The sequence below is a fragment of the Maylandia zebra genome, linkage group LG9 (assembly GCF_041146795.1).
Source record: "Maylandia zebra isolate NMK-2024a linkage group LG9, Mzebra_GT3a, whole genome shotgun sequence".
NCBI classification, from domain to species: domain Eukaryota; kingdom Metazoa; phylum Chordata; class Actinopteri; order Cichliformes; family Cichlidae; genus Maylandia; species Maylandia zebra.
The window spans coordinates 20,361,678-20,385,651 of NC_135175.1; the positions used below are offsets into that span (position 1 = coordinate 20,361,678).

Sequence of the window (23,974 nt, forward strand, 5' to 3'; positions counted from 1 at the left end):
TATATAAATCTCCTTAAAAAAATAACCTGAGGCGGACGCGGGTTAACGGCTGGCATTAAAGCTCATTATCCTCTCAGAGCACATTACGCACCGGAGAGGGATCCAGTTACCGGCTTCGCCCACACCGGAGCCACGCGATTCAGGTCCTCCTCATTTTAAAAAGAGCTGCTACCCTGCAATTCCCTCCAGAGCTTCAAAGAGTTGATAAAGTGTCTCTCGTGTCAGTGGACTGACTTTTTGCACCTTTTTCGTCAGTGGAAGAACTGAACGAGAGTGCACGCCAATACGCGACTTTGCCAAACTGCTGCTGCTGTTGCTGATGGTGGTGGGCTGAACCGAGAATCATCAAGTTTCCATTTTTGTTTTAGTTTATTTGCATCCTTCAGAGTGTCTCCGTCTTTGATCAGAAATGTCACCGGACCACATGGGAGCATTTCGCGCATCGGTTTTACTGACTTGGGTGATAATCTGCAATAACGTGCTGTGTCCCGTCCTCGGCTATCTCTACAACAACCGCTACGCAGGGTGAGTGAAATGCCCCCCCATTCATTTCTGAGGCTACTGGGATTCCCATTCACGTAAACACTGAGAGGGAGACAGAAGTGTTTAGAGTGAAGGAAAGGCGCACTTTGACAAGTCGTCTGCAGACACTACCATTTATCTTATGAGAGACTGAACAAAGACAGCCTTTGTGCTCGCCATCTCCACAATCCATGTTTCCCGTTTGAGACATAATACCATGTTTAAGTTTGCTCTAAATTTTTCCCAGAGTGTTCTTGTTGACTGATGGCATTTGTATAAGACCGTGTCTGTTGTGTCCAGATTACTCAAAATACAGCACAGATGACAGTGGGGATTCTTGAAGCTGCACTGGCTTCCAGCGCAATGTTTTTCTAGTACTAATGCTATGAGGTGTTTTTGTTTTTTTTAATCAAAGGTCTTGGTTTATCAGTCTGTCTGCAGGTTCATGTGACTGAATGCAGGCAAAGCACCCCTAAATTACTAATATCACTGTTTGACCCCAGATTAAAAATTTGGGGGGCACTTGGACAACGAGATATTTCCTCTAGGGTTTATGTTTTGGTATTATATAGAAAAGGGAGGTTATCACAACTGGAAGCCTCCTCTTCCAAACTTTTCATTTAATATCATGTAATTCATCAACAGAGCATTATCAGACACTGAAATTTGGATTCTCCAAATGGAGGAAGGCTCAGAGTAGTTTGTTTAAATATAAAATACTACTGAGAGCTTTTCGGTTTAAGGGCCTGAGCGTCTTAAAAACAAATTGCTTCCATCCCAGAAAGGGTTCTGCTGAGAATCAACAGACTGACAACTTAAGGACAGCTTTAGCCCCGTAGCTGGTAGAAACAAAGCAAAATGTCTTTGCCAGTCCAGCTTTGTAACAAAAACAGGCTGTCAGCTTTGAGAATCATTAAAACATGAAGGAATGATTTGGCCTAAAAAGCATTGGGATGCTAAAGGCTGTCTTTGTTTACGCCATGCTTATATTACTGTACCAAAGTCCTGTGAACCTTCTTCTAAACGCATGTTACTCTGATGTTTCAGGAACTGTGTTTCAGTATGTCTTCTGTCATTGCTCTTTTCGTGGAAACAGGCTGGGTTTCTTTTTTTTTTTTAGCAGCGTGAAATGGGGCAGTCACTCATGTGGGACACCCAGACGCCTTTGTTGCTCAGACCTTTAGAATGGCCTACTGCCACCTTTGTTTAGGGGGGGGGGCCCAACTTCCTGTGTGACAAACCATTAAAAGACTTTTGAAAGAAGTGAAAGACGAAGATGCTCAAAGAGAAGGTGGAAAAGTGTGAAAACCAGGCAAACAGACAGGTTTCTCTGCAGATAAAATAAAGCCTATCGTAAAGAGAATGTAATGAAAATACTGCCGGCATGTTAACTGTAAGGTAAAGTGAAGACGCTGAGATCTGCAGATTTAATAGCAACATGATGTAAGATTCACAGTGAGGAAAAAGAGAGCCTTTGTTTTGCTGCCAGGCATAAAAACGTGGTTTGCAGACTGGATTAGGAGCACTCACAGGGTTCGCGGGGTTACAGTTTTTTATTCCATTATCTGTGAACATGTCAAGAATTGTATGGGGGTGTAATGATTGCTGTCTCGGTGGTGTAATTTTTAACTTTTTTGCAGTCAAATGTATTCTTGTTTCTTAAGTTCACTCGGGTTTTGTTTTAAATCTCATTGAGTCCATTAATTCTAGTAAGATAAATCTCATTGTTAAATATCTATCTGTAGTTTTATCTGTGTGGATTTATCTAAAATTACACAACTGGAAAAAGGGTTTAACTATATTTTTAAAAGTAGGCAAATGCATTAAACTAATTGCTACTTCTAATTTAGAAACAAAAGATCATTATACTATGCTTAAATGGTAAATACATGACATCAGTCCATATTTACAAGATGTACTGATTTGCAGTATGAAAATGTGAAGCAGCTGCCGCTGCTACTGTATGAGGGCTGCCAGGGACTCGTTCCAGGTGCAACCTGCAGAGCTGGAAACGATGAAATATAATCCTTTAATGACACCTCAGACAGATTGTTTGGCTGGGGTCTGATCCTTGTCATCTATACTGAAAAAGGACCCACCCATTTCCCCCCATCTACAATCTATGCGGCTTTAAGAAGTGTCCTCTTCTATTGGCACAAAAGCCAGTTTCATTACCTGACACAATGGCCCAGATGTTTTTTAAATGATGTGTTTTTTCCAAAACAAAAAAAATGGATCAAAGACCTGTTACAGAGCCATAAAAAAAACTTTAGGATACTTAAAAAAAGTGCTTACAAAAGCTTTTCTCTTCACAGTGATCAGGTCTTCAAGATCACGCCAAGTAATGATGAGGAGGTCCGGACCCTAAGAGAAATTCTCGGACACATGAAGGTTGGCACTTTATTTTGTTTCATGTACACCTTTTATATCCATTCCTAGGTGCTATATATTTATGTGATGTTATACTTTTAGCATGTTAAAAGTTTAATATCTGTTATTATTCAGCCCACATGAATGTCTGACAGCTGAACATCGGCCACGGACAAGCAGTTAGCCCCGATGCCGGTGGGATGGTGGGCCGACAAGGCGATGTGACAGTTTCAATGAGGCAGAAAGCAATCAAGTGTGTTCATCTGTCACAGTCAGGACACATTTGCAATCTGAGAGACTGAGATACTGTCAGCGAGACACTCGGCAATCATTTTTAATATGAAACACCAAAAGAAAATGGGATGAAATACAAAGGAGTTTGTCATATTGGGTCAAACGGCTGGATGTCTCACAGCTTAAGAACTAAATGAACATGTGTTTCAAAGATACTGAAATTACAGGGGGGAACCCCCGCAGGACACAACAGCCCTTGCTTCTTTTCCCATATTCATTTGGAAGTAATTACCCCAGCCAACAGCATGGCCTTCATTATACATTGTTTTAGTTTGCTAATGCAAAGCTAAATTGTTTGCAAATTCATAATTCATATCAGGACTCTCTATTTTGTAAGATTAAGACTTACAAAGAGAAATCCAGTGATCCAGTCATCCTCTGTGAGCAGGAACACAAAGCGGATCTATTATCCTTTTCCTTATTTTCTGGAATATATGGCATATGGCTTGTTAGAATGGTGGAGCTTCATATTAAATATGGTTTCAAATAATGAGGTCAAAGTATTTGTAAGTAATATGTGAGCCAAATGTTCAGTTTAACCAGTTTTCTCTTCTGTCTCTCGCTGATGTCAGTGAGAGTGGGTGTCGTTAATACGGCCATCCTCGGGCACAGTTGGTGAGAGATTAGAAGAAAGTTCGTTTACAGCGAGAAGGCAGGGAGCTTGTTTCAGACAGTGGATCAACTGCATCAAGGTCCAGGATCTCTAACAGAGTCAAAGGTGGCAAATGTGGAGTTGGGAAGGAATAATAACACTTTGTCCCTTCTAACAGCTCTCAAAAGATCAAAAATACACTTAAATTTAAGGCTAAAAACGGGAGACTGGGTGCACCTTTTTCCCATGGCTAATTATGTTCATATATTCACAGATGTACAATCTGAGGGTTATTTTGTTTGACAGGTTTGCTATTACAGAATAATTACCTTGAAAGTCTGCTTGTAGAAATAATAACTGTAGAGTTCATTTAAAAAATTGAGCCTTGGTGGTTCTAAAATCCTGGTTTTCAGACAGTGTGGTCAGTTTTAGCTTTCTTTGGTATACCATTTACCGCAAGTGGTCCAGGAACGCCAGGCCAGTACGGCCCAAAACAGAAAAAGGATTGAAGAGAGACAAAAAAAACCAGAGAAGTACTTAGTAAATGCTTTTTGATTTGTAGGGAGCGACACTAAGAGAGAGCCAGGTTCCTGGTCGGGCCTCAGTTTTCTGTATGAATGGGCAGTGGACAGGGTGCTTCAAGGCCACCCAACCAAAGCAGCAGCAGCCACTGTTTGGACAGCTGTGGACATGTGTTTTCAGTAGCTTGTTCACACTGCCATGCCTCCAGTGTCAAGTCAAACTTTTCATTTTCAGGGTAGGCATGAGGTCGAATACACTTCAGGGTGCAGGTGAGTCAAAAATCGGACGCATCACAGACAAAATAGCATCATTTTTTAGAGATCTCCTTTTACCTGGGCTCCTCATTTTGGAAAAAGCTCGGCAGTGTCTTCAACTAAGGATTTCTTTCCTCCCTAAAATGTTAAAAAAACAACAACAAAATATATAGAAAAAAAAGTCAAGAACAAGCTCTTAAAGTTAAATACTCTCATATTGCTTTTTTCCTCTGACCAACTATTTAAAGCTCGAGAACATTTAGTTTATTTGTACATAAGAAAAAGCCGGAAACCCTTTAGAGCTGAGGAGATGGAAATGGGTATTACACTTATGATAGCTTTGCATGAAAACACGGGCTTTACGTGGTTACTGATAGTTTTCCTTTCAAACAACGGATAGAGTAAACCGCTAACAGTTCCAGCTGTAACAGCCGAGACGAAACTGAGATAAACAGAAACATTCAGGGCCTTGATGGGAGCTACAAAAAAGAATTAGCTTCGGTTTCTTTTGGGGCTCATGTTAGATTTGTTTGAGACATCCACAGGCTAATATGAAACTGATATTCCTGTCATATTGAAATCATTTTATATGTTTGTAGAGAACTTTCAGCGTTTTCCTATAGATGACATCATCATAAGTGGAAAATCTCTTTTCCACAGCAGGAGAGACAGTCTTTGTTAACAGGCTGTTGCTGAATTTGAGGATAAAACTGTCACAATCCATGTGGGCCTTACAGGTTTTCAGAATAAATATTGATTGCTCCAGGTATGACTGACCTCCAAACAGATTTAATGCATTTAAGATGCTATAGCTTGTCTAATTCAGCTTAGACAGCCCCGTTAGCATTGTTGGCATTCTTATATTAAATCTACCTTGACCAACTTGATTTCATTTACTTGATTTCACCTCATCTGGCCTAAGGGGAGCCAGCTCCATTTTTATTGAACCGTAACTTTTTCTTTCTTGTTCTGCCCGTGTCTGTGCTACATCAACCAAAACAAAACAAATCCAATTTATGGCTACGCTGCAAATAAACAATCAAGAGATAAAAGATTTATAAGGCAGACGAAGAATGCCTCTTTGAGGCACATAAATACAGCTATAAAATGTTAACTTAAGGAATTGTATTATCTGATCAGGGACATTTGAGTGCCTTCTGGCATATGTGTTTTGGATTTGTTTTGCTAAAAGACGAGCAGTGCTGAAACATTTGGGGTGCTTAACCATTTGGAAACACCATAAAAGTGCAGGAATAGAGAGGGGTTCGCACTCAGGGGCACCATGCATTCCAGCTGAGGGTATTTGACCCTTCTGGCTCTAAACGTAGTTAAATTATTCTGGTATGCATTCTGTAAAGCATTAAACCAATTGACACATTAACAAGCATGTGCATGTTTTGCCCCCATGCAGAAAATGAAAGCCAGCTGGGGGCGTACACATCTGCAAACATAGAAACAGCAATCTCTTTACAGTGACTACAGTGCTTTTACTGGTAGATCAGTTGCTTCCTGTTTGTTTTAAATCCTTTTAAATTCTCGTCTTCTCCGCTTTTTTCCACAGTTTTACTGCTATAGTTACTATGTGGTTTATTATTTGTTTATTTGGTTGGCAAGGATATCTGGCTGTTAGGACTCTGGCTATCACATCGTGATAAGTACTGAAAGACCTTGTTATCAAAGATATTTGAGGTCATATAGTAGAGGAGAAAGCCAAGTGAGGTTTATTTACTCTGGATTGCTCCATTGAATCATTCCCCAAATTTGCTTGAACACGGAAGTAGGAATGGTTCCCTGTTTGGGTCTTAATAAAACTGTGTGCGTGTGCGTGCTTGCATTTGATAGAAAGTGTTTAAAGGTGTAGAATAAAGTATGAATGAGTGAATATGGTTTGTAGTAAAGTGCTTTGAATGATTAGTTAGGTTAGAAGAGCACAATATTATGAAGCCTGAATGCAGTCCAATATATTGATTGATTAGTTTGTCCAGCACGTGTTTGGAACACCACAAACACAACAACTAGCTGATCGTCCTGAGCATAAATGAGTAATCCACGAGTAGTTGGGAAAATAGAACAAGATTATTTTAAAACTGCATTGTCATAGTATCTCAGTAAGGACTCATAAATATTTACACACAACAAATGTCAGGAAAATCTGTTTATGTTATGAGTATAACCCTGACATATCCAACCTTTTAATCACCAAATATCAGCACTGGTATCGGTCTTAAAAATCCTAAAGCTCTGCTGTGTAAGTGCAAGTCCAGTTTCTAGTGAGTTTCTTTGGGTAGACGGCATAACACACACACAAACTAAAAAATATTTGTTTTTATCAAAGAAATTAAATTAATCCCATTAAAGTTGGGTGATAATAACCGTGATAGCTGGCATACAGTACGCTCAACTATAGCGACCGGTCAGCTAACAGTTCACTCTTTAGCACTCCTGGCACCTTTCATGGGAAAGTTTCTATCGATAAGCAGGAAAATTTCCATGAATTAAATTTGATACTTTTTAAGATAAAACTGCCGTTTCAGTGAGGCTGCTTTTGCCCAAGAACACTTTCACAGTGTAAGAACTTTTACATTACTGCTGGGTGTTTCTGTCACTGTAACCCTAATATGTTCACTGTGTTCCATTAGGTGGATTTCTGGCAGCCCAACAGTGCTTCTCTAATCTGTCACAATGCCACAGTGGATGTCCACGTGAAACGTAACGACACGCAAGGTTTACACGCACGCTTAAAGTGGGAAAATATTGATTATCAGTAAGTATAAAAGCATGGACACTCATATTTACTCTCATGCATGCACCCTTTGACACATCTGTTATCCAAAGGTTGTTTACTCAGCTTTCTCATAACAGAATATGTGATTTGCACATGCAGAATAGGCCATATTTTGCACGCAAAGGCCCTCATATTTCCACAAAGCTGGGACACACACACACACACGTACATCAGAGACACTCTATCAATCTGCTCCAAAAAGCAACGCTTTCATCTCTCGACACCATCCCTCATCAAAATTAGCGCTGAAATGATGGAGTTTTATCAAAGCAGCCACAGCTAGAAAAAATTCCATTGTCATCTCAGTCCTTGGGGAGGAATTGAAGCGCAGAGGAGGATTTTTTTTTTTTCCACTGTCTGTTGACTGATTGAGGATTTTTCACAAAATGGTTTACGCGGCGGGGGGGACAGGCTTTGGTGGGTGGTTAGGGGTTTCATTTTGTTCATCTCAGTATATTCACAGGATAATGACCCAATTTTTAGCATCATTAAAGGAGTTGTGGATAGAAACTGTTATAGAAGGACGTTATGAGGAAATGTATTTTAGTACGTACCTGCTATAAAAAATGCTTTGAAAAAGATCACATGATATGCTTTAGACTCAGGTGGGAGGTGAAGAAGGATCGTATGTGTACAGGTAATGATGCTTATAACTGTGGTTTAACCTCAATTACACCATATTTTGTAATTCATAAAGAGTAGTAGCATAACTGCTATGATTCTTTCTACCAGCAGGGAGATTGATGAGGTGGAAAACTGGTTTAGATGTTGCAAGCGATGAGAGAGGGTGACCTTAGTTACATGGTCTCATCAATGAGTCAACAATAAAACCAGGAGTCCTGATTTACTGCCTCATCCCAGCACCCCCAAATACCTGTGTGCTTCATTCACAGCGGTAGTGCAGTCAATAGGGACACAATTTATCAGGTATTTGTATATACAAAGATATCATCTCTACAGGCAACAACACATGAGAGAAGCAAAATTAAAAGTCATACTCATACAGACCTGCTTATCATTAGTTTGCATTATTTCCAAATGTGTTTTCCTGCATCCTGGTAATTTGATCAAAAATTACTTTTGTCACTAATCACCTGTGTTATTTGTTCCATGTACAGTCCAAGCCCCTGACAAGCCAACAACAGACATGGTGCAAGATTTATACAGATTTAGTCCCTTCAGAAGCCTACATTACCACAACCATGTCGGTTGTGGTAATGTAAGGTTAGTCTAGAAGAAATAACTGAAATTATACAATGCATTTCAAAATGTACAACCCCAATTTAAAAAAAACATGTAGACATGTAAAATGTAAATAAAAACTGAATGTAATTTACAAATCTGGTAAACATATTTTATTCACAATAAAAACAGAAAAGATGTCAAATATTTAAACTCAAATGCACTATTTTAAGAAACAGTAAGGTCATTTTGAGTTTGATGACAGCAACACATTTCAAAAAATTGGGACAGGGCCATGTTTGCCACTTTGAAGCATCCCCTTTTCTTTTAATAGCAGTCTGTAAATGTGGGGGACTGTGGGAACTGATGAGACCAGCTGCTGGACTTTGGGGAGACGAATGTTGTCCCATTGCTGTCTCATATGAGATCCTTGGATTCTAGCTGCTCAACAGTCTTCTGTCTTCTTTGTTGTATTTTTCATTTCATGACGTGTCAGATGTTTTCAGTAAATCGTCTGGACTGTAGGAAAGATGCAGTGTGCAATTTAGCATTGTAGATCTATCATCACTATTAGATAAGATTAGACTTTATTGATCCCTCGACGGGGAAATTTTTTGCCTTACCTCAGCTCAGGTACAGATATCAGACGGAAAAATATCAGAAGAAAAAATACAAATAAAGTACAAATAAAAAATAAGTAAGATAATACACTATATACAACGGTAGCATGCACAGTATATGATTATGGATATCTATCTATCTATCTATCTATCTATCTATCTATCTATCTATCTATCTATCTATCTATCTATCTATCTATCTATCTATCTATCTATCTATCTATCTATCTATCTAAAATGAGCCCAGAGTAGATGGCAGTGTTTCTGGATCATGTTTACATGTGGCTTGTGTGAAAGCGCTTTAACCCCCATTTGTGGATGTCACAGAAAACCGTGTGTACAGTGATATCTGGAAGTGTTCCTGATCTCATGCAGTGATTTCCATGACATATTACAGTTTTTCTCAGTCGCTTTGGTGCGTTTCTCAGAACACCATTAACATTTGCACAGCAGTTAGTGCATTTCCCAAAACAATTAGTGCAAACTGCAAAACCTAGTGGATAGCCTGCAAAAGCACGTCACATGCACAGAATTGATTATCCATACCTCAAAAGCAAGTATCCATGTCAATGAAACTGTCAGTGCCATCAAAATGAAAAGTCTTGACACCATCTTTATGAACAAGATAGTCAAATGGCATTGTCATGTTTCCACTATGACAGTTTATAATTTCAGTGTTTCCCATTGCAAAAACAATTGGTGACACCTGAAAATGCTGACGACAGCACTATGGCCTACCTGTACAGCCATCTGAAATGTGCAGTAAAGTCACTGTAGATGTTATGGGAGTCTTGGGAGTAACTGAGACACTGAATACGTACGTTTCACATTTCCATTGTGTAGAAGTGTTTGTAATCCTACAGAATTGTGCAAAAGAAAAATATGCTACAGTCACTTGTGCACTGTAGAATACATGTAAACATAAAATCACCCATTTGGTAGAGCTGTGCACTAATGTGAACAATAAACAGCACATGTAACAGTACAGTAAATCATTCTGGCACATCCAGACGTTCCTGTCTGTCTGGCCACATATTTTCATCTACATCACAACAGATGTTATCCCTCGCAATGCAGCGAGGAAAGTATCTCCTGGAGTGGCGAATCCATCCTCTGCAGGACCCTGCTGTGATGTCGTCACATGCTGCATCCATGGCTGCTAGCAGGGCCATTTGCTCATGTGGATTTCATTTTTCTTGAGTACTCTGTCAATTGTTGAAATTGGAACAGATTCAATATTGCCAAATACCGTGTAATTCTCTATGACAGCGCTTTGTATGTCTCTCAGCTTTATTGCATTGTTTGCAATGACCATTGCACAAATGGCTTCTTCTTGCTGTGGGGTAAAAAGGGGCCCTCTTCCGCCTCCGCGAGGTTGTCTTACAATCCTATGTGGTGCAGAGTGAACTTTTTGTGAAATTGCAAATACAGTACAGTAACATGTGATGTGTCTGAGATGGCACAGTACAGTACAGTGTATTACTGTTTGCATACCTGTTTTCCCTACGGAATGTTTGAATGATTGAACTGACAGTAGTTCTTCCAATATTGGGTTGCACCCTTCGACCAGCCTCCTCCATGGTGAGGCCGTGATTGACAACATGGTCCACAATTGTAGCCCTTATTTCATTAGGAATCCGCCTATATCTGCCTCTTCTCCCTCTTCCCCTTCCTCCCCGCATCCTCACCCCTCTTCCACGGTGCTGACCTTCCATTTTGTGTCACAGAAGTGTAGAAATGGTACACACTAGCTCCTGCGCAGTTTATATATGCTTGCCAATTGGGGATTCACAGGATTCATCCATAATTGACAGTGAACAAGTTGTTTGTCATTGGTTACAACTAAACTTTCACACGCCTCCTCATGAGTGACAGCTGTAATTCACCCGAGATCAATTGTTCAATTTCGGAGACATTTCCAGGAACAATGATACAGAAAGGTATAGGATTTGCTTGACAGATGGCCAATATTTGGCATGTGATAACTAGTTCAACAATTTTGTGTGTGATGACTCAAGCAATGGATGTATGACTATTAGTTTTATTGGGAACGACTATTCAGCATCCATAGGTATGATTACTTTTGACTGACATGACATAAGCAAATGGAAATGTCAGAAAGCAGCAGGGAAATGTATGGAAGCAACTGATTCATGTCCAAAATCATTTGCAGTTTGTTCAGAGAGAGGAGAAATTGCTACTATGATGTGCACAAATGACTGAGTGTTGTGGAGGTTGAACTAATAGTTATGAGAATTTCAATTCTGATCTGAGAAACGCACCAAAGCGACTGAGAAAAACTGTAAGCATACCTGTTTTTAATGCAGTGCTGCCTGCGAACCTGATGAGAGCGGAGTTAGCTCGGGCTTAGCGGGGAATTAGCTCAAATGGTAGAGCGCTCGCTTAGCATGCGAGAGGTAGCGGGATCGATACCCGCATTCTCCAGTATCATTTTGGGGTGGCTGTAGCTCAGGAGGTCGAGCAGGTCATCTATTGATCGGACCCCAAATATTCTTGGGCAAGATATTTAACCAGAGTTTCTCTCCAATTCAGCCATCGCAGAGTGAATGGTAGTTAGTAAGCACCTAAAAGCAGAGAGGACCGTGCTTGGGTGAATGTGGCATGTTGTATAGAGCGCTTTGAGTACTCCAGGAGAATAAAAATGCGCTATATAACTATCAGTCCATTTACCATGTCATTTTTGGCTTTGTCCTTTACGCACAGATTTCTCCAAAATATATGATAATAATTTATCATCAACTGTAGATGATGAGATATTCACAGAGATATTCACTTGTGAGAAACTGCCTCTCTAAGATGGTCTTTTTTGACCCGGTCATATTAACGATGCATTGATAATTAATAGTTTCAAAATGTCCCTTCACTTGTTTCTTTTTAGCACCGCTGGTTTTGACTGCCTTTTGTTTCCCCCACCAGTCCAACTGTTTTGAGACCTGTTGCTGCCATCAAATTAAAATTATCTTATTTTTTTTTTTATTAAAATTGCATTTTATCAATAGAATATTTTGTATTTTTTCTGTGTTCTATTGTGAATAAATGTTGGTTTATAAGATTTACAAAGCATTCTGTTTACATGGCATTCCAACATTTTTGGAATTGGGGCTTCTAAACTTTTGAGCTGAGCTCACGAGTTCTTTCCTGAACTTCTGCCATTTTACAGAATTGCAATCTCTAAATCCCAGCCTCCTATTTGGACTGAATTTGGATGGAAATTTAAAGTGTAGTGACTCATCACTTACAGAAAAATGCTCCCCAGTGCTTCCTGATATGAATCTCCACACATTAGCTGCACAATGAGACATAGGGCAGCTCTGTTTCTGTATTCTTTAGATTACATTACTTATGTTTCCCTTTGGCTAGTTCACACCCTCCTCTATCTTTGTATTAACTGTCTAATAAACCATACACCATACAGTCAGAGTACCAAATGTGCCGATGGGAAACATGCTACAGTGGTTATAATGTGTACCATGTTTGTCTGCTTCACTCTCTTTCATTCACGCAGGGTATTTATCTCCAATCTACAGAAGGAAATTGAAAAGCAGACGGGATATCGCTCCTCTCGCAAGCGGAGGTCAGAGGCTCAGTATGACTACGAGGTTTACCACTCTCTGGAAGAGGTAGACATGAAGCCCAACATCTACCTACCTATCTCTCATTCCCCTCTGCTCTCTAATCTATTGCACCCACAAGGTAAACAGAAAACCTCTCTAAGGGTGCTTTCTCTCAATTACACAGTTCCACATGTGTCTTTCCCACGGCCTCGCGCTTTCACACACCGAGACGTGCGCTCCACTTCAGACACTTCACAGCTTTAGAGTGTTTATTTTCCCAGGTTGATCAGGCTCCTGGTTTGCAAATCTTTCAAGCCCTATGAAACAGCATAGCTCAGAGGACAAATCTTTTGTCCTTTGAGCTTTCATCCTCTCCCTCAATGTACAACACACGTTTACAAAGCACACAGATGTGCAATAATGCATAGTAATTACTTCTGAAAATTATGTAAACAAGTCTTTTAAGATCCACTTCCCTGCATCATTTCCTGTCCCTCAGATCCAGAGCTGGATGTTTATGATGAACACAACCCACCCCAATCTGGTTGACGTGTTCTCTGTTGGGAAGTCATATGAAGGAAGACCGCTTTATGTGCTTCAGGTAGGAGAGGAGGCACATTAAAACTAACAAACACACTGTCTTGTCCTAATCTAAAGCTAAAAATGCTCGTGTCCTGTCAGCTAGGAAAGAAACGTCGTCTCCAGAAGAAAGCTGTGTGGATCGACTGTGGTGTTCACGCCAGAGAGTGGATAGGACCTGCCTTCTGCCAGTGGTTTGTTAAAGAGGTGCTTATAATGTCTGCAGATTGCTTTTAATTTTTACAATTTTCTTTCTTTGATGTATGCGCGAAAAATGCCTCGACAGGAACACAATGTATATCCCGCTGATTGCCTGCTGTAGATCATCATTCAGGCTATCTGTGACATATGGTCTGTTCATCAAAGCGCCAACATCTGTTCACTTGTCATTTACAGCTATCCAAATACTTAAGAAAATACTTTACAGCTAAAATGCTGGAAATAACACAGGCATTTACGCAAGTTCCTTTGCACCCTTAAAGTCTCCGTGCTCTCTGAAGTGAGGACGGTACCAGACCAGAGCCAGACATTAACTGCAAGAACATTTAATGGCTCATTTTATAATGCTTAAATGCCAGATGAGTGGGATTTTCAACACAGTCCAGCACAATAAGTGCCAGAAAGTAAAGAAAATTAAAGGAAAATCTGTTATCTGTAAAGCTAGAGCGCTGACTTCAAGTGAATTCCAAAGGATTGTTTTGGGTGTTTTTTTGAGTGTTTTTTGAATGTTACCTGTGAGGTGCATTAAAACCAGCTGTTTTAAAATCCTCTTATTTTGAGGTGTAAATAACTGCTTAAACATCAGCTAGTAAAAAGTGTATTACACTGAACCTTACCGTTCACAGAACAATGATTTGTTGCACTGACATTCTCCGGTGTGATGGTTCAGTTCAAATTTCTAGAAAGGCAAAAGTCAAATACATGACTGTTTCACCTTAAATGGACTCATGATGAACGGAAATACAAATGTGCTGTGGTGTAGTGACAGAGGGAGGCCACTGGAGGTCAGGGTGCCATCTTTGTTCAAGCCTTAAGCACATTAACCTTGGCCTCAGTCTGGTTAAAAGGCAGGTATAAGCAGCATTAGCCCAGTGCCCAGGTCTCATAGCTCCAATCCTCTTATGCTGTCAGACTCAGTTGTTTGAATGCACAATAGATAATGAGCCTGAATACAATATAAAAAGGATACACTGCTCAGAAATAATTAAAGGAACACTTGATCATCACAGTGTAACATAAAGTCATTTAAATTTCAGGGATATCAATCTATGCAGAAACCTTTGTGAATCAATTTCAGTTGCTTTCATGCAAATGAAAGTGACAACGAGTGCACCGGAGAGGCAAAAACAAAGACCACCCCCCAAAAAAGAACGAGTTTGCAGGTGGTAGTCACAGACATTTGCTCTCTCCTTATCCCTAATGACTGATTTTTCTCCATTCTTGCTTTTTGCTCACATCCCTGCCACTTATGGTAGCATGAGACAGTACCTGCAGCCCATTCTGCTTGCACAGGTAATCCGGCTCCTCCAGAATGGCGCATTCACAAAAGAGTATTAGGGTCACTGGGGGGAAAAAGTGTTGACATCTTTTTTTTTTCCAGAATTTTGGAAAAGAAAACACCCCAAAAAGAGAACAAGTTTGCAGGTGGTGGTCACAGACAGGCAAACACAGACAAATTAAGGCATCTCTAAGATGTGCTCACTGTGAGGCCGCTCTGGCAAATGCCAATCAAGCATCCTTATAAGTTTCATGGAGTTTGAATCTCAAAATTTGGTCAGATAAATGCACGTGGAAGTCATTTTGTGAGGCATTGGCAGTGCTCCTCTCGGCCCAAAGGAGCAGTTACTAATCCTGATGCCCTTCCACCGCCCTGTCCAGCTCTCCCGGTATCTTCTCCACATTGAGACTGTGCTGGGAGACACAGCAAATGCTCTTGTGATGGCACGTATGAACGTTTTGCCCTGAGAGAGCTGGGCTATCAGTGCAACCAGAAGGGGCTGCAAGTACATGCCTCTTCAGTTGAGCATGTTTTATAATTACACTGGACTTACATTATATTATTATTACAGGCTATCAACTCATACCAATATGACTCTGTGATGACAAGACTACTGAACCAGCTCAACTTCTACATCATGCCTGTCTTTAATGTGGATGGCTATCGTTTCAGCTGGATTACGGTACTGTAGGCTTTTCTGCTGGTCTTTCTATATGTACATTTTTGAGAGGAAGCTTTTCTTAGAGGGGAAGCACATTTTACATATACATTTTATTGCATTTTTTTTGGATTGCTTGCTAAAAACAAGGCAAAGAAGGGAAGCTGGAAGCTTGTTTTTTTCCACCTACAGATTGTAGAATAATTTTAAAGAAAGAAAAAATGTCTACGTATAAACAGGAGAAATAATAATGCAATTTATGTTATTACATGATATTACATGTTATTATGCTGCTTAATTTATGTTTAATTGTCTATATTTTTTTGCTGCATGCAGGAAGAATGAACCTGTTGTTCAGATGTGTTTTACTGCCAGTGGACAAGAACGTGTTTTTTTTTTTTTTTTGCCTGCAGGATCGGTTCTGGAGAAAGACACGGTCCAAAAATCACAAGTTCCACTGCAGGGGAGTGGACGCTAACAGAAACTGGAAAGTAAAATGGTGTGGTAGGTAAAATAACACCTGACAAATCTGACTAAGAGTATATATGTGCCCCTATGTGCGTAGGAACAACTACATCCATTTGTTCTCATTTATTCTCTAGAGAGTGAGGACATAGGCTGAAAATAGAATAAAGTTTTTTTGTGATACATCTAGACACACAGGAGTGGAAGATTTCTTTATACCTCATGAAGAACATCTCTTCAAGGGAACGCTCGGTCATGAATTCACAGCATTTAGAGTTCTGGCATATGACAGTTTGAGAATATGTGCAAAATATATGATAAAAGTCTGGAAATGGTGTGAGAAATATACCATAATTAAATGAATTATAGTCTATTTGATTAGTCAGTAATGGACTGCTGTAAAAAGGCATGAAACAGGACAGAGTGAGCCCAAAGATAGCATTCAGTCTGACTGAAATTCATGGTTTTTCATTTGCCTCTGCTATTTATAGATATATTTAAGAAGGACTTTCAAGTGTAAATGTACTTCATGATAATTGAGCCTTAGAAAAAGTATCCCTGAAATAAACTTTGAAATATGTCTTTTTTTCTCCCATAATTTCTAAAGTAACAAACACATTTCAGACTAATACTAGTCACCTTAGAAGCCCTTTTTACTTCGTAGTTTTAAAAATACGGCTTTAATTAAAACCAGCATGTGTTCAGATGCTTTTCTCTTTACTTTTTTGGGTCAAGGTGAGTGAAATAAGGTTGTCTGCAAAGGATTATAATGTGATCATATTTCAGTCTGTGTCTTTATTAGTTCCCCTTCACGCTGGCATTTGGTTTTCTAGACTTTTCCAGTCTTACTGACCACTCAACGAGCTTTACACAACAAACCCCATTCATCCATTTACACACATTCACACAGCACTTTATTCTGTGCTCTTAATGCTCTCTAAAGCTCTTTTTTCCCCCTCTCACATGGCCACACGTGTGGCCGATTTAGAATCACCTATCCACCAAACACACTTATCTTTGAACTGTGGGAGGAACGCACACATGCTCCACGCAGAAACGCCGCAGGAAAGTTTGTGCCAACAATGCGAACTACTGCTCTACTTCCATTTCTTTACACTTACTGCTTGGTCACTTTTTCTGGATTAAGGATGCCACTTAAAGCATCCTGGTATGGTTAGAAGATATGATGACGTGGTTTCATCCTTTCTCCCTTTGCTTCCCCAGATGAAGGTGCCTCTTCTCATCCGTGCGATGACACGTATTGCGGTCCCTTCCCCGAATCTGAACCTGAAGTCAAAGCTGTCGCTAAGTTCCTGCGCAAGCACAAGAAACGCGTGGAAGCATACATATCCATTCATGCCTATGCACAAATGCTGCTTTACCCATATTCCTACAAGTATGCCACAATCCCCAACTTCAACTGTGTGGTAAGATATCTATTGCTTAACACTCACTGAGTTTTATTTTTTAAATTAATCTGAGAGAGCTGCTTAGTACAGATCCTTTGATAGTGTTAAAGAAATGCAGTATGTGAGATGAGCTAGCCTTCTGCTTTCATGCATCCAGGAGTCAGCAGCTCACAATGCAGTGACAGCATTGTACTCTGCCTATGGCGTGAAGTACAGATACGGACCTGCCTCCACAACTCTGTGTGAGTTCCTCGAATCCTTCTAATATTGCGCTCTGGCAATGGAAATGAGCTGTTATTCATTTTAAACTTAGGAGAAAAATGCCAGTTTTCTAATATACAAGATCAATTCAGAGTTGCCTTGAATGTTGCTCTAGAGAGGAGCGATATCTAAACGCTCACCTGCAGCAACAGAAATGGAACGCTTTAAAATCAAAGCTACTTAACTTAAGGTATTCCTGTTTTAAGCTTTCCTTACCCTTGTCTATTTTGCACTTCCTTGCAGACGTCAGCTCAGGAAGCTCTATCGACTGGGCATACAGGAACGGGATCCCCTACGCATTTGCATTTGAGTTGAGGGATACGGGATATTTTGGTTTCCTTCTACCTGAATCCCTAATAAAGCCAACCTGCACTGAGACTATGAGAGCCGTGAAAGCCATCGCATCAGGAGTGCTGAAGAAGTGCAAGACAGATAGGGAGAAATTTCCATATATATGACCACACCCTCCGACTTACCTATCTTAGCACCTAATATTTTCCTGAGATTTCATATTCCGCTCAGATGTTATCAAGCGAAGAACCGACAAAGATCCTCAGAGCGTGAATTTGAATTTGTCGTTCATCTTATTCTCCTTTTTCTGATAACAGCTGATGGTGATGTATTTTTGTGTGCAAACAAACCAAACACTAAAAAAACACTTGAACCCTACAGGATCTTTTAAGTAATGCATCTTTTAAAAAAAAGTTTATTTTTTACAGTGAATAGTGGTCATGCGATCACTCATTATGCTACAGCAGCACTTTTATGGTAAAGATAAAGCTAATATTTTTTATGTCTTCTAAAATGTGCTTTATTAAATACAAGTTTAAAAAGAACAACATCTTTAAGCCTGTTTCTATTCTGGTTGGTTTTTTTTTATTCTAGGAAATATTCTTACCAAGTGCCACTCTAGATTTTCATAAAATGCGTAAAAACCTTTATTACTAATAATAAATATGCTCAGAGTGGTAAATTTCAGTGTAGATCTTTTTTCTCTCTTTCATTTGGTCCAGACTAACATTTAGAAAGAATGACCTGCGACCTCAGCAGCTTACTGTGTCATTACTCAGGCATGGAAAAAGACAGTGTCTGAAATGTTTACTTGTGCTTGGCTATGTTCTTATCATGAGATCTTTTTAAGTGTCTGACCTGAATAAACGTTGTTTTATAAAACAAAATATATTTTTTGTAATTGAATTTCTGTCTTCTTTGCCTTTCTGCTTGTCCGCTTTTACAGGTGTACATTTTGTTTTGGCCTATTTTCATTTAGTTTGGCCTCTGGCTGCAACTGACATCATTAGAAATAATTCATTCCTAATAGCTTTCATGCAAACATCTACAAGAAGGTTAAAGGTCACGCTTTCAGCCCTCATTTATGTTCTGTCAGTGTTTTGCACACATACTCGTTGCCATGTTTGATGATAAACATCATTGTAGTCAGCAGATGTTTATAATGAATAACGTTCTGACCTTTTTTGATTTAACTAATAGCATTTAATGATCGATTCAAACATCTGCCTCTTATTTTAGTTTCTTCGTAGCCAGTCTGCAGATTCTGCAGCTCTGCTCTTATTTATGGATTCAGAAACGGTGGGACTGACACGCGGGACAGTCCGATCCGAGTGAAAGTGAACTATACCGCCCACAACTGCCAAATCTGTGTTGTCAAATTGCCAGATTTCCTGGATGTGTTGCACTCTGCTAAAGGCTGTAAAATGCAGTGTAGCACCATCTGAATGTGTGGATATGCACAGTTATGTATGAGGTAAGGCAATAAGCAAAATACCATAAAGATTAAATTGACTGGGAAATTATAACGGAAATTAACCACAGACAAATAAGTTGCCATGTGCAGGGATTTAAAATTGCTCTGCCACCAAAAATGAAGCCTGCGATCACTCCTGAACTGATTTGATACATGAGCAAAACAAAAAGCAGCAACTTGAAATTGTCTTTTTTTAAGGTTTTAAGTTCTGCTGAAATCTTTAAAGAAAACTACATTTGCATTCATTCACGAGTAAAGTGTGTTAACCCCCTCCTCCAAAAAATCTGTGGGTCCTTACAAGGATGACAATCAGATCTATTTACACTGTATTGTTTCTAAATGTAGAGTTAAGTGGGTCCGTTATGATTAACTGAGAATCCCAAAAGGATCGACTTCAGTTCTGTTTGAGTTAACTGTATCATGATCCCTTCACAGGCTACTACATATTTACTACAATGAAAATGTTTAACAAAATGCCCACAGGGATACCACACACAGGTTTGCTGTAGGTCATGTGCATGTCATGTCAGAGGAAAGTTATCTTTTATTCAACAAAAGACAGCAAACTCTTCTGCTTGGTGGTTTAAGGCACTGTGGCAACATGTTACGCCAGGGCTTTCACACATAGGTTTAATACGACCATGAAGGTTTATATGCAAAGACAGTTTTGCCTCTGTAAACCACCACAGTGAATTTTAAAATCAAACTATCAATATGTGACTGAAGTGCATTAATTACAGACATTCCTATACATTTAATATAAAATTATTTGGACAAACGAATATAATTTTATATATGATGCTTTTAATACTTTGCAGCCAATGAGTGACTGAAGCCTGGACCCTTAGTGCTGTGTTTCCTCTCAAGCTGCTGCTTGTTTGTGGTTCTTCCTGCATTCAGTTTGGCCTTTCATAACTAAAAAGAAAAAAAAGCTCTTCTTGGTGGAAATTAAGTGACTGAATTGGCCTTTAAAGAACATCCCATTTCTTTGATTTGAGAAACTCCTGGGTTGCTTTTGCAGTATGCTTTGGGTCATTATCCACTTGCTCTGTGAAGTTGTGTCTGATCAGTCTTGCAGTATTTGGCTGAAGCAGAGCAGAGAGCGAGATAGAGAACCTTTTACACTTCAATTAAATGAGGTGCCCAGTGCACCAGACTACTGATTTGGCTGACTGAAGCTTTCCCTGTCTCACTTATGGGTTTGTTTAGGTTCCCAGTTCAATAATAACCTACAATACCTGCGCTGTAATCTCTTTGGGCCTCAAATGTGAAATTCCAGTGAAAATGTATTAATTTTGAGCTTCTGAAACTTGGCAATTTATTTAAAAAATGGCTTTAAATCCTAAACATTTAATGCAATTTTTGTGTACAACCCCTTTAAATGAAGTCTGCTCCTCAGCGGCGGTGCACAGAACCAAAACTACAGAAAAAATGTGTCTTGGTCAAACAAATCGTGGATCTCAGGTGTACATGAATGTGCAGACACAGCTCGGGTGCAGGGACACTCTCATCTCCGTCCTCACTCCCTACTGCCTCACTGCGGCCGCTCTCAAACGTACGTGACGTCGTTTCCTCTCTCAAACATGGCGCAGGAGGCAGGTCGTTAATGGCAATCTGAGGGATTTACCCCACCTTCTGTGTTTATTTATGTTTGTCTGTTAGGGGCTCTGCGGCTGACATTACTAAAGGAATTACATCTCTGTTCGAGGAGGCTGCAGCCCCCCTTGGGACCAGGCACACCTCGCTCCAAATTCCGGTGCGACATGTTTGAGGGCAAAAAGACGAAAAACATGTTCCTTACACGAGCTTTGGAAAAGATCCTGGCCGACAAGGAGGTGAAAAAGGCTCACCATTCCCAATTGCGCAAAGCCTGCGAGGTGGCACTAGGTGAGTTGTGTTGTTTTAGCGTCACGTTGTTGCTGTCTTGGACTCATTGATTTAGACACGTCATGCACCCTTTCACTTATTAACCGGTTATCCTGCAACAATGTCGCAGTGTTTGGCAAGGCACCGTGTGCTTTTCGTTTATTACAAGCTGGCTCTTACTCCGGTCTTATTGCCCTGCGTAAGATTTCAGTAAAACCTTTGCATTTAATTGACGTGGCACAGGCTCCGTGGAAATGATTCCGTATAAAACACGGAAATGGTGCAGGAGGGGTGGGTGTTTGCAACGCCGAAGCGATGCTGCGAAACTAGTAGCGATCTGTGCACAGGCCGGACATCACAGGGGAAACAAAGTTGTTTAAGGCTGTGTTTCTCTTTAGTCATCACCCTGACACACAAGCACACTCCATATATTCGTCGAGCGTAAACTGTGTTTCTCTAAACTACATGATTTCACCCCATTAAGGTGAGATGTTTGCGTCTCTTCCTGGTACAAAGTGGCCGTGCCCCGGTCAGTACAGGAAGGGCTGAAGACTTTTTTTTAAATTTTATTTTATTACATCTGTTATTTATTAACCTTTTTACTCGGGTGGCCTCGTCTTCTCTGTAAAACTAGACAATGAAGTCGACTTGGCGAGAAGCTTGAGGTTGACAGTTGTCAGTAGCACCTTTATGCTAGGAATGGTGTCATTTCTAGGGGTGGAGAGAAGATAATTTCCGGTTAGTACAAAAATAAAATTACAGTTAGAAGGATTTATACCAATCAAAAGGGAACATCGTTTAATACAGCCTATTAATGATTAATACACGTTATAAATTGTACTTTCTGTTCTTATAAACGTGTTTCTTCGCAATAAACCCAAGATTGATCGGCGTGCTATCTAATTAACTGCGCTTTTATTTTGAAATGAACGTCACTGCACGTCTGTTTGACCTTTTACTACAGGCGTGAGCTTCACTAACGTTTGCTAGCAAGTGTGTCTTGGGAAACATAACCTTAGGGGTGATAATTAGTGGTAAATGTAAATTTTGTAAAACATTATTAACAACAAGGAAATTCACCCCGTAAAACATATATTTTTTCTCATGTTGGAGTTAAAATTAGCTCCATGCAGGCTAGGATTTTTTTTTTTTGTTTAGTTTTTTCCTGGTGAGTAATATGACACAGCTAGAGAAACAAAGAGTCCTGTTGTGAAGCAGCCAAAAATCCTACCTGTCCCAACAGTGCTGCCTTTATCAACACGTGCAGCTGCTGAAGGCTTTTGTAGTGGCCTATAGGCAAAATACATGCAGCATATTTGTTTAGACTCTGCTGTGTTGTTTTGTGAAGCTAAACCACCCACATGAATTATATAGCTTTTTGTGCACAGAGCAGTAACATGGTGTTAATTCAGAATAGGAAGCTCTATGTAGCATGGCCTTAAAGCAGACGTACACAATTTGCATGGTTCTGTTCCTGTTATTAGTAGACAGTCGGTGGTGTTTCTTTATCTGGGGGGCTTAGGGACTTGATCTGATGATGTCATCAGTTGGTACTGATTGTCCTTTGCTTCTGATTTTCCTGCTTACCTCGAGGGTTTGATTAAAATGTAGACATTACAGCTGTGAGACAGAAACCAAGCATAAACCACGTGTAGTTTACACGGGCTATGCTTATTCATAAACCATTAAAGTCACCATGGTTACTGGCTGGCATATAGCATTTTAGCAGCTAGTTTGTTCACTACAATATGTTGTCATTCTGATTTAAAAATCGCTGGTTAACACTGAATCCTACTTAGCAGTCAGTGGCGGTGAATCTTCTTTAAAAAGAAAAAACAAAACAAAAAATAAAACCTTTTAACTTCCCAGTGAAGCCTTACGTGGGCGCTATGAAATACGAATCTCTGCAATAAGCGCAGTTGTAGCGGCGATGCAGTAGTGTATCAAAAACAACTGGGTGACCCAGTATACTGCTTGACTTACATAATCCCCTTTAGCTCTTGGAGCTCTGAGACATCTCTGAGAAAGTGCTTGTGCCACACTCTCCTCTCTGCTGTCACTGAAAGTCTTCCTGTTTCACATGGTGTCTGTTAAATACCCGTTATTTTCAGCGTTTTCCCGTCTGCAAAACAAGGTATCAGGAACAAGCTAAAAAGAAGCTACCTTCGCAAACAGTTCACCCTCATAACTCCCAAAGTGAAGTTCCTCCTGCGTTATCAGTTTCACTCGGCAGTTCACAAAAACTACATCATCTCAGTTTCTCACACTCCCCAAAGTGCCGCTTTAGCAGGGCCCTATTATCTGTGGATCTCACTGTCGGCTTCTTTGAGAGGAGCTGTCTGGTGGCAAAGAACAGTTAACTCAAAATATCAAAGGCCCTTAGACCGTATATGCACACTACCTCCTTGAATTCGGCTCAGGCTTTGGTTCATTGTTGTCACAAGTTTCTATTTTCATGTGATTGGATCTGGTTGGTCTCATTGTTTTGTAAAGCCAGCCTCCTCTTTTCCTCGAGTAGCTCTTGTGGCCTTTCGGCTGGTGAAAGATTGGTAATGTGAATGTACACAGCAGTCTAAACCAGGGGGGCTCTCTTCACGCCTCACTGCTAAGAAGAAGGAGCACTTGTTTCCACCTGAGCAGTTCAGTCCCGCTGAGCACAATGCTCATTATCTCTCCCCTTAGGGGTGTATGATCTGAGGGTCAGCTGCAGAGGTCACAAGAAACCTGTTGCCGATGAAGTCCTGCAGAGTTACCTGC

General features: G+C 40.1%; 2 protein-coding genes and 1 non-coding gene across 4 annotated transcripts in view; all 3 read left to right on the plus strand.

The window, feature by feature from the left end:
- Positions 1 to 122: 122 nt before the first annotated feature.
- cpa6 (carboxypeptidase A6) lies at positions 123 to 18,758 on the plus strand. Its single transcript, XM_004546636.2, has 11 exons — positions 123 to 525; positions 2,838 to 2,913; positions 7,194 to 7,318; positions 12,668 to 12,782; positions 13,216 to 13,317; positions 13,398 to 13,502; positions 15,365 to 15,475; positions 15,865 to 15,955; positions 17,141 to 17,343; positions 17,483 to 17,567; positions 17,830 to 18,758. The coding sequence occupies exons 1-11, from the start codon at positions 410 to 412 to the stop codon at positions 18,042 to 18,044; spliced, it is 1,344 nt and encodes a 447-aa protein (XP_004546693.1). The 5' UTR covers positions 123 to 409; the 3' UTR covers positions 18,045 to 18,758.
- On the plus strand, positions 11,514 to 11,586 carry trnaa-agc (transfer RNA alanine (anticodon AGC)). Its single transcript has one exon. It is a non-coding gene; the product is annotated as a tRNA-Ala (tRNA).
- Positions 18,759 to 20,871: 2,113 nt separating the features above from the next.
- Positions 20,872 to 23,974, plus strand: part of arfgef1 (ADP-ribosylation factor guanine nucleotide-exchange factor 1 (brefeldin A-inhibited)) — a 52,346-nt gene continuing 49,243 nt past the window's right edge. Inside the window, exons 1-2 of one of the 2 annotated variants that reach the window (XM_012917900.4) lie at positions 20,872 to 20,906; positions 21,014 to 21,238. In XM_012917900.4, coding sequence (XP_012773354.1) covers positions 21,115 to 21,238 — 124 coding nt within the window. In that variant the 5' untranslated portion in view covers positions 20,872 to 20,906; positions 21,014 to 21,114. The other variant, XM_004546637.4, reaches the window with a different exon arrangement.